This window comes from Calliphora vicina, chromosome 3 (genome assembly GCF_958450345.1).
Source record: "Calliphora vicina chromosome 3, idCalVici1.1, whole genome shotgun sequence".
Taxonomy (NCBI): domain Eukaryota; kingdom Metazoa; phylum Arthropoda; class Insecta; order Diptera; family Calliphoridae; genus Calliphora; species Calliphora vicina.
Genome location: NC_088782.1, coordinates 131074686 through 131094212, shown reverse-complemented (window position 1 = coordinate 131094212; position 19527 = coordinate 131074686). Strand labels below are relative to the sequence as shown.

General features: G+C 28.4%; 1 protein-coding gene and 1 non-coding gene across 2 annotated transcripts in view; both read left to right on the top strand.

The window, feature by feature from the left end:
- Positions 1-15403, top strand: part of LOC135953568 (speract receptor) — a 125030-nt gene extending 109627 nt beyond the window's left edge. The window contains exons 7-18 of the mRNA XM_065503515.1: positions 1015-1086; positions 1154-1299; positions 1428-1575; positions 1863-1953; positions 2026-2213; positions 3259-3438; positions 3516-3620; positions 4032-4103; positions 4227-4401; positions 13251-13951; positions 14025-14659; positions 14745-15403. Coding sequence (XP_065359587.1) covers positions 1015-1086; positions 1154-1299; positions 1428-1575; positions 1863-1953; positions 2026-2213; positions 3259-3438; positions 3516-3620; positions 4032-4103; positions 4227-4401; positions 13251-13951; positions 14025-14659; positions 14745-14946 — 2715 coding nt within the window. The 3' untranslated portion in view covers positions 14947-15403. The remainder of the gene's footprint in view (positions 1-1014; positions 1087-1153; positions 1300-1427; positions 1576-1862; positions 1954-2025; positions 2214-3258; positions 3439-3515; positions 3621-4031; positions 4104-4226; positions 4402-13250; positions 13952-14024; positions 14660-14744) is intronic.
- On the top strand, positions 11836-11917 carry TRNAS-AGA (transfer RNA serine (anticodon AGA)). Its single transcript has one exon. It is a non-coding gene; the product is annotated as a tRNA-Ser (tRNA).
- Positions 15404-19527: the final 4124 nt, after the last annotated feature.

Here is a 19527-nt window from a genome sequence, read left to right as displayed (position 1 = left end):
TTTGTGTTTTCAAATTAAATCTAGAAAGCTTGAAAAATATAATTTCAATTTCATTTATATTTGTATGTTGTTGAAAAATGTTTGAAATTTTCCTTGAAAATTTTTTTTATTTATTTTTATGATTTTCAGCTACAAAATGAGCCAATATGCGCGAAAATGATTAAATTTTTTTAAGGGGATGATATGCTTAATGTTTATTTATATTTTATTATGTTTTTTATTATGTTGTTTTTAATTTTCAGATATTGTTCATTCATCATAAAATATTAGGCAATATATGGCTATTATGCAAATAGTTTTGAATTAATTCATTAGATAATGCAATTATAATGCAATTTATTATAAAATATATTAAATTTATTAAATTTATGCAAAAAAAGCAAAAATATCCGTCATGAACAATTTTATAATATTTATGAACATGTTCTTATTCTGAATGAAAAAAGTTTGGGAAAAAAAAGTTCGATTAATAATATTTATTACAAAATTCATTCCAATTATGAATTTCTTTTTTCTGTGTATGTTAAAGTTTACTAACATTGGTTAATTTAAATATGTATGACATTTTTGTATTAAAATGTGTTTAAATTTAAAAAGGGGAATAGATAATTATTAGAAGTAATCGCATAAAATCTTAAAATATATTTTAAAAAATATTCGTTTTTGTCGAATAATTCGATACAAAAAAACCGGTTTGTCGAATAACTCGAAAACCGTCCTTTTGTAAAAACCGGTTTAAAAAAACCGGAAAATTGGAAATAAACCGGTTTTTCGAATAATTCGAAAATCGGTTTGACAACTCTAATCATGATCATAACAACACAAATTTAGGTAAATTAAATTTTTTTAATTTGTATTTATAAAATTAGACTTTTTGTCCGATTTTCACTCCACTACTATGTATTTTAGTGACAAAAAACTGGCTATGAACTCATTTGGTTTTTATATATTTGTCCAAAATGTATAACTACCATTACTTTATTGTTTAATGTATTTTAAGTTTCTTATTTTTAGGTAAACAAATACATGGAACAACCACCTTTTAATTTTCCAAATCCTTTGGGCTATTTTGGAGGATCCAAACAAGTAAGTAGTGAAAATTATTTTTATTATGATTTAAAAAAAATGCATTCTGACTAGTTATTTCTTACAGATTAGTGCTGAAGCAGCTTATTTATATGATGCGGTACACTTATATACAAACGCTTTAACAAGGGTTTTACAACATAATGGAAATCCAAGGAATGGTACAGCGATTGTTGAGGCTATAAAAGGATCGAAATACCGTAGCGCCATGGGGTAAGCATAAGATAAAATACCGTTTTTATTCGCTTGTTCTCTTTTATTGCGAATGTCATTGTTTTAATACTAAGGACACAAAATTTATTGTTTTTAAAATTCTGTAATTTATTTTATTTACATTTTAGTTATCATGTCTATATAGATGAAAATGGCGATGCAGCCGGAAATTATACAGTATTAGCGCGTGGTTTTGCACGCAATCATAGAAATAAAACAGTTCCTGGTCTAATTCCAGTGGGCACATTCAGTCAGACTTACAGTGATAAAATGCCTGTAAGTATTGCAGTATTTACAAATCAGAAAAAATCCTAATTATTTAATATACATAAGAAATTTGCTGTAAATGTTTTAAATTTTTTTCCTGCACTGCTTTCTGCACATTTTTCTTCTATCAAATTTTGCTCACATTTTATTTGTTAACACAATCACTGCCACTTGTTTTAATTTTTTTTAAAAAAATACACAAAAAATAACTTAAGAGCTATAAGCAGGTGAGCAGTTATGTGTGAACACCGGACGTACAATTTAATTAAAAGATTATTTTTCGTATTTTGTCACAGGATCTCAATTTATATGGCAAAATAGAATGGGTGGGCGCAGGACGCCCCGCCGCAGAACCCAAGTGTGGGTTTGCTGGAGAAAAATGTATCAGTATGTTGTTAAATAATTACAAATAAAAAAAATATTTATTAATGGACCTTTTGTTTCCTATTTTATGAAAAGATTATACAGGTGAAATATCTGCTGGCATTGCTGGGGGTGCTCTATTATTATTGGGCATTGTCTCGTTGGTATTATATCGCAACTGGCGCTATGAACAAGAATTGGATAGCTTGTTATGGAAAATTGACTTTCGGGAAGTTCAAATGCATGAAAATGAAAAAGAATCAAATGCTCAAAAACAAACAAGGGTAAGCTAATTTATAAAACTAAACATTTAATTGTACATTTATGTAATTGTACATTTATGTAAAGTGTTTAAAAAGTACATTTAAAGAGGGGTAGAGATGTGATGTATTAAATTTCTTAAGTGATACTTCCTCGATACTATTGACGTTTTGGGTATCTAGTATATTGTTACCAACAAATGATATCAGATATTTTTAAATACATTGTTTGTCAGTTCATTTTTTTTGTTGTTTTCAATATAAATTAAAAAAGAAAATGTTCGTTCGCTTTTGGTGAAACAAGTAATATGTATTTATGTGCTGTTTTTCTATAGCGAATGAGCGTTTTGAGTGGACGTTTTAAATGTATTTTGTTTTTGTTACAATAACAAAACACATGTTAAATTTCTACTCAAAGTACTCGTTCGCTATAGAAAAACAGCACATTATATATTACACTACTATACAAAATAACATTTTCTTAATTGAGTACAATTTGTTAATTTAATATTTAAGGTTGTTTACAGGATTATTAATTTGTATGCCCTTCACCATGAGTGGTTAGGGTATTTATAAGGTTTTTCATTTCCGACCCCATATTCTGGATCGTCAAATAAATTACATAAATACATGATTGATATAATAACATATCCGATATAGTCCAACTTAGGTCGGCCTACAAATTGCTGAGATATAAGCAAACAAATGCGACTGCCTCGATTTGTTCACCCATTTTTTAAAGAAATATTTAATGTTTTATAACTACTGACAATAAACTGAAAAATATTAATATTACACTTAATTGTATAATCCTGTAACATCCTTAATTTGTAAATTAAAAAATGATAGTCAATTAGAAGTTCAACTTCCGTAGATTCTAAACCCATAAACAGTTTTTAACATTTTCAATTAATTTCCAGATAAAACGTGGAAAAAGAAATATGTATATCTCGAAAACTAAGCGCATGTCAAAACTTTATAAAAAAAATGTTTTGCACAGAAGTTGTTTTTGGCTGTCATTTATTTATTTATTTATTTTATATTGTATATAAAATTATTTATATTTTAGTCAACACATCCTTTAATACGAACAAGTCAAGTCAGTTTGAGTTCCAATCCAGATGCAGATTTTCGTTATACGACCATATTTACACCAATTGGTCTATACAAAGGTCAATTGTATGCCATTAAAAAAGTCCGTAAGAAATGTGTGGACATTACGAGAGAAATGAAAAAGGAACTGAAATTGGTAAATTGAAATGGAAAATAATTTAAAGATATTGATTCTTTGACAATTTAATATTTTTCATAATTTTTTGTTTGTAGTTGAGAGATGCTCGCCACGATAATATCTGTGCTTTTATAGGAGCTTGTACAGATCCACCAAATATTTGTATTATCACCGAATATTGCACAAGGGGAAGTTTAAAGGTGAGCAATACAAATATTTAATGTACATACACATGGTATATGTACTAGGGTGGGTCAATTTGTTCGGATGAGAAAAAATTCTAAGAAAATTATCAAAAGAAAGTATGGGTCTAAAATTAAAACCTAGCTCCCGCCGAGAGACATAAAGATTTAAGATTTATTTTTAAAATTTTTTTAACTGTGTATTTTGAAGTGCCTCAGCGGGAGCTAGGATTTGATTTTAGACCCATAGTTTCTTGGGGATATTTTCTTAGAATTTTTCGTAGATTCCGATTTTGCTACACGCCTGTCACGTTTTTTCTCACCCGAACAAATTGACCCACCCTAATATATACGTTAAATTTGTGCAAATGTTGCTATTTATTTTTTATATTTTTTTTTGCGTTTTATTGGCTGCAATAATACCAACAGGACATTTTGGAAAATGAGGACGTCAAGCTGGACAACATGTTTATTGCTTCAATGGTGGCCGACATAATACGAGTAAGTCATAATCCTTGTTATGAGAAAAACAATCAAAAACAATTTCATTTTTACTTTTGTTCTTTGATTTCTTTCATTTCATTGTGCCACTTGTTTAATGTTTTTGCTGCTCGTTTACATTAGGGTGTCATTTATTTACATGAATCGCCAATACGTTTTCATGGTTCTTTGTGTACATCGAATTGCTTGATTGACTCACGCTGGGTTGTTAAGTTAACAGATTTTGGTCTTTTTGCCTTTAAAAAAGGTATAGAAGACAATTCCACCGACATACAATCTATGACAGCCAAATGCACAAGTAAGTATGTATTAGATATAAGAAACTTAAAAATTGTTTACATACAGCAAGACACATATTGTAATTTGTTCCAATTAACGAAGATTAGTCGATTTTTCCAAAAAAAAACCATATGTCTGGCTTTTATATATATATATATATTCTATCTAATATATAGTCAAATTATGATTCGGATATTGATTATATATATATATATATATACATATTAGAGTGACAATCAGTTATATGGAAAAAAAATTTTTGTTAAAATTTTGAAGAGTGCCGGGTGGAATATTGTGACACTAGGCCTAAATGTTAAGTGCTGAAAATTTGAGCCAAATCGGGCAACGATTTCTGGACGCGCATCGAGGTCAAATTTCAGATATATGCAACATTTTACTGTTAATATGGAATAAATAGGTGAAACTCGTTCACTTTCTGCATTGTTTTCTAGAAATATGTAGATTTATTTATATTAATGAATATTACATTAAAAAAAAATTTTGGAAATTAACCCTGTATCTCCTTTGGTTCAAAATTACCCAAAAACTGTATTATCGCCAAAATTAGAGAAAAATGCAAATTTTTCAGTTTTTGAAAAAATTTTGCTACTAAATAAAACTTTTGCAATTGAATGCAAAATAATCGAACTATGTACGTAATTATCGTTGTAATGAGATATAAATGACAAAATTTGATTAAAAAATTTTAAAGTTATTACAAATTCGCCAGACCATTAACGTGTTTCAGGACACTTGAACAAAAAATTTAGGAAAAAAATTAAGATATTTCGAGAAAAATTAAAATAAAAGCTCATTTTTACTTAAAATATGTCCATATTTACTTGTATATGAGTTTTTGTCTTCGTAGGATACCGTTAACCTATTCGCAGGTATGGCCAAAAAAAATAATTTTTTTAACGGCTGTTTCAAAACTCCATTTTCAAATTTTTTATATATATATATTAGAGTGACAATCAGTTGTATGAAAAAAAAATTTTGTTAAAATTGTGAAGAGTGCCGGGTGGAATATTGTGACTCTAGGCCTAAATGTTAAGTGCTGAAAATTTGAGCCAAATCGGGCAACGATTTCTGGACGCACATAGAGGTCAAAGTTCAGATATATGCAAAATTTTTCTGTTAATATGGAATAAATAGGTGAAACTCGTTAACTTTCTGCATTGTTTCCTAGAAATGTGTAGATTTATTTATATTAATGAATATTACATTAAAAAAAAAATTGGAAATTAACCCTGTATCTCCTTTGGTTCAAAATGACCCAAAAACTGTATTATCGCCAAAATTAGAGAAAAATGCAAATTTTTCAGTTTTTGAAAAAATTTTGCCGATTTTAATGCAACTTAAGGAAAATATAACATAAAGTCCAGAATTTAAAATAACAGCACAAAAATGGAAATTAACCCTTAGCAGCACTTGGGGTCCAAATTACCCTCAACTTTTAAAATCACGAAAAACACAACCATTTTGACCCCAAGTCCTCTTAAAGGTTAAAATCCATTTTTGCACTGTTGTTGTAAATGCTAGACCCCAATATATATTTTCCTCAAGTTTCATGAAAATGGGCCCAAAAATATATAACATTTCGCTATCTTTTCATTAGAAATTCCAAATATTGAAAAATTTTACCTTTGACCTTCACGATTTAAAGGTTAACGTTTTCCGATTTTAGTAAAACTTTCAGACCATATTTAAAATTACCAGGATTATAATACTATGAATAAGTTTTACTTAAAATTTATAACAGTAAGGAAATTGGCCTCATTCGCCTAAATATGGACAAAAAATTAGTTTTTCTTGAAAATCGCAAAATTTAAATCGCGGGTACGGAAAAACTGTAAGAGGTATTGACATAATTTTTTCATATTTTTATTCCCTATTTTGATCTCAATAAACTCCAATGTGATGAACGAAAAAATCTGAAATTTGTTTAACAAAATTTTTAAAAAATTGAAAATGGAGTTTTGAAACAGCCGTTAAAAAAATTATTTTTTTTGGCCATACCTGCGAATAAGTTAACGGTATCCTACGAAGACTAAAACTCATATACAAGTAAATATGGACATATTTTAAGTAAAAATGAGCTTTTATTTTAATTTTTCTCGAAATATCAAAATTTTTTTCCTAAATTTTTTGTTCAAGTGGCCTGAAACACGTTAATGGTCTGGCGAATTTGTAATAACTTTAACATTTTTTAATCAAATTTTGTCATTTATATCTCATTACAACGACAATTACGTACACATTTCGATTATTTTGTATTTAATTGCAAAAGTATTTATTTAGTAGCAAAATTTTTAAAATATCTGAAAAATTAGCATTTTTTCCGAATTTTGGCGATAATACAGTTTTTGGGTCATTTTGACACAAAGGAGATGCGGGGTAACTTCCAAAAAAAATTTTCTAATGTAATATTCATTAATATAAATAAATCTATACATTTCTAGAAAACTATGCAGAAAGTTAACGAGTTTCACCTATTTATTCCATATTAACAGTAAAATTTAGCATATATCTGAACTTTGACCTCGATGCGCGTCCAGAAATCGTTGCCCGTTTTGGCTCAAATTTTCAGCACTTAACATTTAGGACTAGTGTCACAATATTCCACCCGGCACTCTTTGAAATCTAAAAAAAAAAATCGGCTGTCACTCTAATATATATATTATTTTATTTTATTTATTTCAAACAGTAATATAAAAAGCCTCTTAAGGCCAATAAACTTATATTACAAAGATATACTCCTAAATAATAAATAACAATTCAAAGAATAATTAGTTTACACAACATTTAATCTTACTGGTTCCCAAACCTAAAATTGTAAAAGTTAGATGAAAGAGTTTTTGCAAAATGATCCCAAAACAGCGTAAAGGCAAATTAAATAGAAATAAATATATATATATATACTAGCTGACCCGGTGCGCTTCGTCACCCCAATTAGAAGAGTGAAATAGTACTATTAAGTCTCCCTTTGTTAATCTGATTGTAAATGTCTAATTTCATATTTCTGGGTCCATTATTATAGAAAATCACTTTTGAATTCGCACTCACTAAACCATAACCTGTCAAGTTTGAATTTTAAATTTGTATAGCCTTTCCTATATTATCAACTAATTTTGTTTCTATAACAATTAATATTTAAAAATTATCACAAAACCGAAAAAAAACGAAACCGCGGTTTTGAAATTTTTCGGTTTTTTGGAAACTCTAGGTCCATTATTATAGTAAAATCAAAAAAGTACCTATGAGAACAAAGAAAAAGTACCAAGAAGTATGGCCTTGAATTTTCACTCACTTGGGACCATAGACGCCTAATTTCATATTTCTATGTCCATTATTACAGAAAATTCAAAAAGTACCATTAGAATATACAAAAAGTACCAAAAAGCCCCCACTTGTGGTTTCCCACTCACTCCCATATAAGCTTAATTTCCTGGTTTTAGGTTAATTGGTGAAGAAATTTCAAAAAGTCGAATAAAGAAAAAGTACCAAAAAGTCTATCTCTAGAATTCTCACTCACTTAGGACCATATATGCTAAATATCATGTCTCTAAGTTCATTGTTATAGAAAATTCAAAAAAGTACCATTAGAATAAAGAAAAAGTACCAAAAAGTCGCCCCCTAGAATTTTCACTCACTTTAGAACATATACGATTAATTTCATATTTTTATGTCCATTATTACAGAAAATTCAAAAAAGTACCGCTACAATATATCAAAAGTACCAAAAATCAGGCACTTGTGGATTCCCACTCACTCCGGTCCATATAAGCTTTATTTCATGTTTCTAGGTTCTTTGGTGAAGAAATTACAAAAAGTACCATTCGATTAAAGAAAAAGTACCAAAAAGTCTCCCCCTAGAATTCTCACTGACATAGCACCGTGTATGCTTAATTTCATGTGTCTAAGTCCATTGTTCTAGAAAATTAAAAAAAGTACCATTATAATAAAAAAAAGTACATGGAAAGTTTCGATTTTCCAAAAAGTACGAAACACCTGTCAGCTTATTTTTTAAATGGATTAACATGCTATTTTAATCAGTCATGATGAATCAGTCAGTCAGTCAGTAACGTTACTCTTTTATATATATATATGGGGCATTTCATGTCAAGTGAACCAACTTTTGAAATCGATGTCTTCCGATCGGGATGAAATTTGCACCAAGGTTAGCTCTATTGGATAGTAACTCAGACACAATTTTTCAACAACATCGGTCGAGAACTCTCTGAGTTATAGGGGGTAAAATTTTGACAATTTGGTCAAACAGGGGTTTTTTCTTATCCATGTAACTTATTACCTATTGTTCTTAGCAAAATGTGTCCCAAATAGTATAGATAGCTATTTCTTCGATCTTTCGAAAAAAAATATTTAAAAAAAAAAATAAAAAATTTTTAATATTTTTTTTCCGAAATCAAAAACTTTTTTGATTTTTTTTAAAAATTTTTTCTCTTTTTTTTTTTTTTGTTTTTTTTTTCTTAAAATAAAGTTTAGATATTTTCCTTGAACACCTACTTGGTCGCTTAGTGGGATGCGAGTGGGATATCTATCAAAATAAATATTTTGTAACTCAAAACATAAAATTTTTGACTTTTTTTGCAAAATCAAAAACTTTGTTGACTTTTTTTTTTCAAAATGGACCCTTTTTTAATCTTTTTTTTTTAGGTCAAACAAAAGCTTAGATATTATCCTTGAAGACCCTTTTGGTCGCTTAGTGGGATGCGAGTGGGATATCTATCAAAATAAATATTTTTTAACTCAAGACTTACAATTTTTGACTTTTTTTTTGCAAATACGATTTTTTTTCCAAATGGGCCCTTTTTTTGTAGTCAAAAGAAAGCTAAGGTCCATTCCTTTAAGATATTTTTAGTCCCTTAGTGGGATGCGAGTGGGATATCTATCAAAATAAATATTTTGTAACGCAAGACATACAATTTTTTAATTTTTTTTTGCAAAATCAAAATTTTTTTCCAATATGGGCCCTTTTTTAATTTTTTTTTTTGCTCAAAAGAAAGCCTAGGTCCATTCCTTTAAGATATTTTTAGTCCCTTAGTGGGATGCGAGTGGGATATCTATCAAAATAAATATTTTGTAACAATTTTTTAATTTTTTTTTGCAAAATCGAAATTTTTTTCCAATATGGGACTTTTTTAAAAAAATTTTTTTTTGCTCAAAAGAAAGCTTAGGTCTTTTCCTTTAAGACCTATTTTGTCACTTAGGAAGATGTGAGTAGGATATCTATTAAAATAAAAATGTTGTAACTCAAGACATTCAATTATTGACTTTTTTTTTTGCAAATTCGATTTTTTTTTCAAAATGGGCCCTTTTTTAAAAATTTTTTTTTAGTCAAAAGAAAGCTTAGGTCCATTCCTTTAAGATATTTTAGGTCCCTTAGTGGGATACGAGTGGGATATCTATCAAAATAAATATTTTGTAACTCAAGATATACAATTTTTGATTTTTTGGCAAAATCAAAAACTTTTTTGACTTTTTTTTAAAATGGGCCCTTTTTGTAATTTTTTTTTTGCTATAAAGAAAGCTTAGGCCTATTCCTTTAAGATGGTTTTGATCGCTTAGTGGGATGCGAGTGGGATATATATCAAAATAAATGTTTTGTAACTCAAGACATACAATTTTTGTGTTAAAACATTTATTTTGATAGATATCCCACTCGCATCCCACTAAGGGACTAAAAATATCTTAAAGGAATGGACCTAGGCTTTCTTTTGAGCAAAAAAAAAAATTAAAAAAGGGCCCATATTGGAAAAAAATTTTGATTTTGCAAAAAAAAATTAAAAAATTTTATGTCTTGCGTTACAAAATATTTATTTTGATAGATATCCCACTCGCATCCCACTAAGGGACTAAAAATATCTTAAAGGAATGGACCTAAGCTTTCTTTTGACTACAAAAAAATTTTAAAAAAAGGGCCCATTTGGAAAAAAAATCGTATTTGCAAAAAAAAAAGTCAAAAATTGTAAGTCTTGAGTTAAAAAATATTTATTTTGATAGATATCCCACTCGCATCCCACTAAGCGACCAAAAGGGTCTTCAAGGATAATATCTAAGCTTTTGTTTGACCTAAAAAAAAAGATTAAAAAAGGGTCCATTTTGAAAAAAAAAAGTCAACAAAGTTTTTGATTTTGCAAAAAAAGTCAAAAATTTTATGTTTTGAGTTACAAAATATTTATTTTGATAGATATTCCACTCGCATCCCACTAAGCGACCAAGTAGTTGTTCAAGGAAAATATCTAAACTTTATTTTAAGAAAAAAAAAAAAAAAAAAAAAAGAGAAAAAATTTTAAAAAAAAGTCAAAAAAGTTTTTGATTTCGGAAAAAAAATATTAAAAATTTTTTATTTTTTTTTTTTAATATTTTTTTTCGAAAGATCGAAGAAATAGCTATCTATACTATTTGGGACACATTTTGCTAAGAACAATAGGTAATAAGTTACATGGATAAGAAAAAACCCCTGTTTGACCAAATTGTCAAAATTTTACCCCCTATAACTCAGAGAGTTCTCGACCGATGTTGTTGAAAAATTGTGTCTGAGTTACTATCCAATAGAGCTAACCTTGGTGCAAATTTCATCCCGATCGGAAGACATCGATTTCAAAAGTTGGTTCACTTGACATGAAATTCCCCATATACATATATATATATATTATATTTATTTCTATTTAACTTGCCTTTACGCTGTTTTGGGATCATTTTGCAAAAACTCTTTCATCTAACTTTTACTTTTTTAGATTTGGGAACCAGTAAGATTAAATGTTGTGTAAACTAATTATTCTTTGAATTGTTATTTATTATTCAGGAGTATATCTTTGTAATATAAGTTTATTGGCCTTAAGAGGCTTTTTATATTACTGTTTGAAATAAAAAAAATAAATAAAAATATATACATACATAAAATTTTTAAATTTATAAATGGTTTTATAAAACAAAATGTCTATACAAAATTAGTTTTAAATAAATTTTATAAATTTATTTATAATTTATTATATTTTTCCATAATTTATTTTTTATGTATGTACTAGTTTTGTTAGAATAAATAAATTGTAGACAAATTTTTTAAAAAATTTAATACAATATTCAAAGTCAATGGTTAGACATTATGTACTTAACAGAATATAATTAAAAATTTCTTAAATATGCTAGTAACATCTGTATTAATGTATGTATGGCTGTCTGTTTACAGTGAAATTTTACTGTAAAATGTTAATAAACATTTCTTGTTAAACATAAAAACCACACGTACTTAGATAGTAGATACTATCTAAAAAACATATGTACATATTCAATAGTATTCACAAATGTATATACTTATCGTACAAGTTCATGTGTATTTTTAATCGACAGCAAAAAACAAGTTTATACATTTCATATGAAGCTGACTATATGAACGTAATTTAAATCTTTTAACAACAGAGTAGTACAGGCAGTCGTGGCCGAGCGGTTAAGGCGTCTGACTAGAAATCAGATTCCCTCTGGGAGCGTAGGTTCGAATCCTACCGACTGCGAGTCAAATATTTTTTTATTTGTTTTTTTTTTTTTTTACTTTTTTATTTAAAAATTTTGATAAAACTCCTATCAGTAGATGGTCTGGTATTTCTTCTAAGTGATCGATTATCACTAAATATTAGGGTATTCAATTAATCGGGTTTCTGGTTTAATCGGTTAATCGAGCAAATAATTAATCGAGGTTTAGATTTATTCGGTTAATAATCGGTTAATTTAAAATTATTCGATTAACCGAATAATTTCTATTTTCATTTTAAATTGAAAATACAACAACGAATTTTGTGTACAAAAACATAAAAAACAGCAAATAATGTATTTGAGATCTTTTTTGTAAACATATCGCATATTTGCTGCAATAACGTCATAACTCAAAATCCGTGTTTTATGAACTGAGTAATACAAAATATGCGCTTTCATATAGTTTCATCAGTTTTCAAAAAGTCAATTATTTTTTGTGTGAGAGTGTTTTTTTTTGTTGTAAACATCAAAATTAAAATTCATGTTTTCTCGCATATTTGATAAGTAAAAATTTGGGTTAAATACAGATTAGAAAGATATTAACATCTACAATTTATAAATTTATTTAAGAAATTTTTTCTCGAAACGACTTTTTTTTTAATTATGACGTTGTTGCAGAAAATGAGCGATGTGTGATTTTTTAGGGTTTTAGTGAGATCTTCTGAAATAATCTTTTATAAAAAGAAAATAATTTAAACGATTTTTACTTTAGATTTAATAAAAGTTTTCTTGGAATATGTTGGAGATTGTATATGTTGGAGAAATCAAAAGCATGATAAAGAATATTCCTTTTTGGATTGTTTTAGATTTTGGTTAATTTAATAGTTTCGTTTAGTTATGATAAAACTAATTTCAAAAAAAAGTTTCGTCTATACATGTAAATACACACAAAGTTTCAAATACATGTGAGTTAAATATGCCAGTTGTTATACATACTCACTAATCATGTTTATTGGATGTTCAAAAAATATCTAATTTTAATTTGAAATTTGTATTTGAATTGAAACGGAAAAATAAATACAAACAATTTTTTAAAGTGCAAAAAAAAGGAATTTCGGTTAATCGGTTAATCGACACAAATTAATCGGTTTATTTGTTATTTGAAAATCGGCAATTTCAAATTATTCGAACAGTTAACCGTCCAAAATTAATCGGTTAACCGATTAACGGTTAATCGATTGAATACCCTACTAAATATTTAGAAGTTATTATTTATTTTTGGTAAATTAATCAGTTATTATTATTCATTATTCATATTACATACATATGTTTATTTTATTATTAATTGTTGTAAAATTATTTATATTATTGTAGAACTTCTTTATCGTGCTCCTGAGTTGCTACGACAAGGTCCGGCGTCTTTAGTGATGGGATCTCAGAAAGGTGATGCTTACTCTTTTGGCATTGTGTTATACGAAATTCATACAAGGCATGGCCCGTTTGGTGAAACCGGACTATCGGCGATGCAATGTTTACAAAAAGTTTTACAAGTTCAGGACACATTATATGCATATCGCCCATCTTTGCAACCATTAGAAACATCTTTCGATTGTGTACGAGAAATTTTAAAAGAATGTTGGTGTGAAAAGCCTGAAGAAAGGCCAGACTTTAAGACTATACGTGCAAAGTTAAGACCTTTGCGAAAGGGCATGAAGCCAAATATATTCGATAATATGATGGCAATGATGGAAAAATACGCCAATAACTTGGAGGCTTTAGTAGATGAGAGGACTGATCAGTTGCAGGAAGAAAAAAAGAAAACGGATGCTTTGCTACTAGAAATGCTTCCACGTCCCGTGGCAGAACAATTGAAAAAAGGTCACAAGGTAGATCCAGAAAGTTATGAACAAGTTTCTATTTATTTCAGTGATATAGTGGGTTTTACTGCCATGTCCGCCGAGAGCACTCCATTACAAGTGGTTGATTTTTTAAACGATTTATACACATGTTTCGATTCCATTATCGGTCATTATGACGTCTATAAAGTTGAGACAATAGGTGACGCCTATATGGTGGTACGTATATTCTACAAATAGTATTGCATTTTTTTTAAATCTATTCAAAATATTTAACCCTTCCACCCGCAAGGTTTCTGGATTGCCAATACGTAATGGGGATTTACATGCTGCCGAAATAGCCTCTATGTCTTTACATCTACTTAATGCGGTTTCGGAATTTAAAATCCGACATCGTCCTCATAATGAATTGCTATTGCGAATAGGTATCCATTCGGGACCTGTATGTGCGGGTGTTGTTGGACTTAAAATGCCTCGCTACTGTCTCTTCGGAGACACGGTTAATACAGCATCCCGTATGGAATCTTCGGGGGTACCATTGAAGATACATTGCAGTTGGCAATGCAAAGACTTGCTTGAAAAATTGGGCGGCTACCACTATCAAGAACGAGGTATTATTAATATGAAAGGCAAAGGTGAACAACGAACATATTGGTTGTTGGGAGAAGACGAAGAGGCTAAAGCAAAGCGAACCTATGAACGTTCCCAGAGAAGAGGCTCACGCGCCTTGAATAAATTCATACAGGGAACTATAAAACAACAGCAACATCAAAATCAGTTATCGGCTGCAAATGATTTGGGCATACGGTCGTCATTGAAAAACAAAAATATGCCTAGAAATTCATTAACACGCTCGTCTAGTTTGGAGTCGCCCAAAAAATTAAGATTTGCCACTGGCCCTCTATTAGAGCACCATCGTTATCACAGGTATGTATCTCATGCGTTATGAAGAACTGTTGTTCAACAAAATACAGAATCCTTAATTTTACTTTCTTTATTTTTATGATTACAGTGACGAGGCTCTTTTAGAAGTAGTTACCGATTCTTATGCCGGTTTAAGACGTTCTTCCGGCACTTCTTGTCATTCACGTTATGAAGAGTCAACATTATCTTGCCAAAGCTGTGAGGATTTAAGTAATTTCCAACGTCAGAGACGTCCGTTTTCTTTTCCTTCTGCCAATACGCCTCTCTTGCTCAATCACAAGGATACCTAGTTGTTTTTAGATTTGAAGATTTTTAATACGAGAATTTAAAAGAATAGAACAATAATGAATAAGTAAATATAAGTATTTACACGATATAACTAATACACATATTAAAAGAGATACTTAATAGTTATAAGTACATGAACAAAATATTAACCATATGCATTGTGGATATTTCATAACAAAAAATTGCCTGTGGTTAATATTTAAAATTTTAATAATTGATAAAAGGGGAAAAAACTACGAAATTTTTAAACAAAATATAACCAAGCCCATAGCATAAATACATTTATAATATACTTATAGAGAAATCGATCTAGTCCGTTTATTTTTTAAGTAGTTTAATTTTGTAGCAGTGTGTACTTATTTATTTTATTTTGCAACCAAAAAGGACAAATAATGTAATTATTTATGTCAATAAAAAAAGATGAGTATTTAAATTTAATAAATAAATTTTTGGTAACAACTGTGTTTTCGCTTACAGTTTTACCATAGTTGGGGGTAGTGCACTAATTTTTAACTATCACTAATAGTTAGTGGTAGTGTAAAATATTTCACTAATTTTTTTAATGTTTAGTGATGAGTTGAAAAATATAAGCCTCACTCAATAATAGTGATAGTGTAGTTAAAATTTTTTAACTAATAATATTTTGAAAATAGTTAAAATATTTTTTTTGCAGCCTAATGAAATAATTTTTTCTACACTAAAATTTTTAGTTAAAAAAATATTCCTGCACTATTTTTTTCAACAAAGAAATGTTTTACTCTATTCATAGTTTAAGTTAATATATTTAAGGAAAAAACGTAAAAGCGGTATATAAATACACAAATTACAATAAAAAGAGAAATAAGCAATTACACAGAAAATAATTAGCGACTATTGGCTTTAAGTAAAACAAGCTTTTGGAAATTCGAATCACTTAATTTATTTCTCGGAGGAGAATCCACCATTCCACTAAAAGAAAATAAACGCTCTACTGGAGCAGAAGAAGCCAAAGGCGTGTTAAATTTAAAAAACATTTGCCTTATTATTGGATATTTTTTGAGACTGCAAATATCAGTGTCCGAGCTTAAAAGGAATGCACGTATTTCACTTTCTATGCCATCTTTCTGAACAAAGGTTGAAGGTCCTAATATTGAAGATGTTAATAAACTAAGTAATTTCTTCAATAACTTTTTCACTTACTGTCAATTTCCCCAAAATCTAAGAATCCTACATTATCAGTGTTTTTTTGTGTTATTATTTCTTCGGATGCTGAAAAACACTTTGAAGCTTGCTCAACAAACATCTGTATATTTAATATTCTAGTTTAAACTGGAATAACTTCATGATCACTAATTTTGAATATATTAGTGCAAAGAAAATTATTGAAGCTTTTTTTTAGTTATTGTTAAATTTTTTAACTATTTGAGTTTAGTGCTTATTTCTACACTACCACTCAATTGATTTATAGTTAAAAAAATATCACTATCACTAAAAAATATTAGTGATAAAAATATAAGCTTCACTACCACTAAAGCTGATGAAAATTAGTTAAAACTATATTTTTTAAAATAATATTTAGTGCTAGTGAAATGTTGATTGCACTCAACATTTAGTGCACTACCCCCAACTCTGAGTTTTACACAATATCTACCTTTTACTAATTAAAATACAAAAAATTCTTGTATGTAGTGACTTTTTGTGAAGAAAAACAAAAAGTCACTACATACAATGAGTCAAGATATAATAATTTTGAACTTATTGTAAAATGTATCATCTTTTATCATGCATTATTTTGTAGCCATCATCATCAACTCAAATACTATATAACTAATCTAAAGTTGAGATCGCCAGTTCAACTCACGGCTGGGGCAGAATTTATTTTTAAATAGTTGATTTTGTTCGTAACAGCTGTTTACATCTAAAATGATGTATTTTGATGAGAGTTTCCATTTTTACCAGCGATACATTTTAATTGATTGACCCAACACACGATCCATTATTTCACCTAACCCCCATATAAATGTCCTCCCAAAATACATAGGACATTTTTGTCATAAATGTAAGATTTATATTTTTGTTCCGAAAATCACTTAAAGAGTATTAATATCTTAAAAATGTCGGTAACCAAATAAAATTCAACACAAATAGGATTTATATAGATGAAATTCTCGAGACCTAATTTCATGGCGATCGGTAAATAATTGGCCATATCTTCTATATAAGGCCCACTTCCAAAAATTCCTCACATAAAAAAATATGAAAAAAAAGTATTAATATTGAACTATGTATTATTACTAGGGTAAACTAACATAATGATTATTCTATTAATAGAATAATCAAACATTCTGATTAATCAGACATTTAGATTATTCATATTTATAATTAATTCAATCATTTTGATTTTCATTGTTCAAAGAATAATTGATAAATTAGAAATTTAATTTAAAGTTTGTGTTTTTTTCTTTTTAATTTTTCTGAACAAAATATTCAAGCTTAAAAAAAATCTAATTAATTGATTAATCATAAATGTTGATTAATTGATTAATCAGTATATTAAATTACATATTAATTGTTTTAGCTCACAAATTTTCACGAGTATCAAATGTACGCGATGCATGCTCTTCTCACTTCCAAAATACTCGTAGCAAAGCTTTTTAGTACAAATTTATTTCTCCTTCAGTTTTAGCACTTGAACCTTTAGTTAACGTGCATTTTTATCACGATTCGGTTGCTAATTAAAAGTCTCTAAGAAAATCCTAATTATTGCATTAAAAAATAGCTGAAGTTTAAATATTTTTGCATTAAATTATAATTTAATTGTTTCTAAATGTCAGTATATAAAAATATATTCAGAATGTTTAGAGTAAATATAAGAAAAAAGTGTGTAAAGTTAGTTGTAAATAAATATATTCATTCAGTTTTTGTGCCGGTCGCAGTGTGTTTTTTTTTTTTGTTTATGTTGTCATTCGTCGTTCGTTCGGTTGTTTCGTTAATAACAGGTGTTATTTAGAAGTGTTAGTGTAATTATTAAATATTAAAGAAGTTATTTAAGTTAAGGGAAAAAGTTAATTTGAACAACTAAGAGTGCTATATTCGGCTATGCCGAATCTTATATACCCTTCACCTTTGTTGTGGATGCATTATTATTTTTTATAATAAGTATATAGGTATGTATGTACATTGCCCACTTTCAGCGTACAGCATCCTAAATTTATCAAGAACACAAAAAACAACAACAACGCCAAACGAAACAGAACACCAAAAGAAAAAACAAAATACGCAAGGCAATGAAACCAACACACATCCAAACATACGTTTAATTGTATAAAAAACAACAACAACGCCAAAAGAAACAAAACACAAAAGAAAAACAAAATACGCAAAGCATGCAAATTCAAACATACGATTTGTTGATTTTTTGTCAAAAAAACCAACACACAACCAAACAAAAGTTTAGTTGTATAAAAAACAACAACAACGCCAAAAGAAACAAAACACAAAAAAAAAACAAAATACGCAAAGCTTGCACATCCAAACATACGTTTTGTTGTTTTTTTGTCAAAAAAACCAACACACAACCAAACAAACGTTTAGTTGTATAAAAAACAACAACAACGCCAAAAGAAACAAAACACAAAAAAAAAACAAAATACGCAAAGCTTGCACATCCAACCATACTTTTTGTTGTTTTTTTGTCAAAGCATGCAATACATTGTGTTTTTTGATGAAATTTTCAGAGGTTGTCTCGGATTTTTGCTCATATCTCCGTTATTTATGGACGGATTTTGCTGATTTTAAATAGCAAAATTCTCGAAAGTATGTCTGACAGAATTGTTGAAGATTTGGATCCCGGAGATATCTGGGGCCTTCAGAAAATTGATTTCAACAGACAGACGGACATGGCTTAATCGACTCCGCTATCTATAAGGATCCAGAATATATATACTTTATAGGGTCGGAAATGAAAAATGTAGAAATTACAAACGGAATGACAAACTTATATATACCCTTCTCACGAAGCTGAAGGGTATAATTATTCATACACGTACATACATATGTATATGAAAGAGAAAATTTAAAAATAAATAAATAAATTAATTAAAAATTATTGATCAAAGTAAGAAAGTTCCTCATGCTAAAAATTACATAAAAGTTAATAAAAAAATATATAAAATTGTGATATAAAATGTAAAATACCTACATAATTTTTTATAAAATAATGGAAACGGAGTGATACCAATGCAAAGTAAGTGGATTTATTTTTGCTCTATATTTGTTTAATGATCTTTTTATTACATGTAATTAATTTTAAATGTACATATTTACAATGTTGGAAAAAAATAATAGGGACATAGTTTCCAATATTATTCTTGTTTTGTTCTTCAGTATCTAAATCTAATTTATAAATAATTCGAAGTCAATCGGATAATGGAAACCCATGCCGAAAATAGAATAAATCTTGTAAAATTCGGTGAGATTTAATTTAAATTTAATAAATCTTAAATTTTTTAAAACAATATGCTCCAATGGCGCATATTCATAAACGATCACCAAGTGTTGACTTTTTTAAGTACCTATTTAAGTTATTCACAATTGGTTACTTT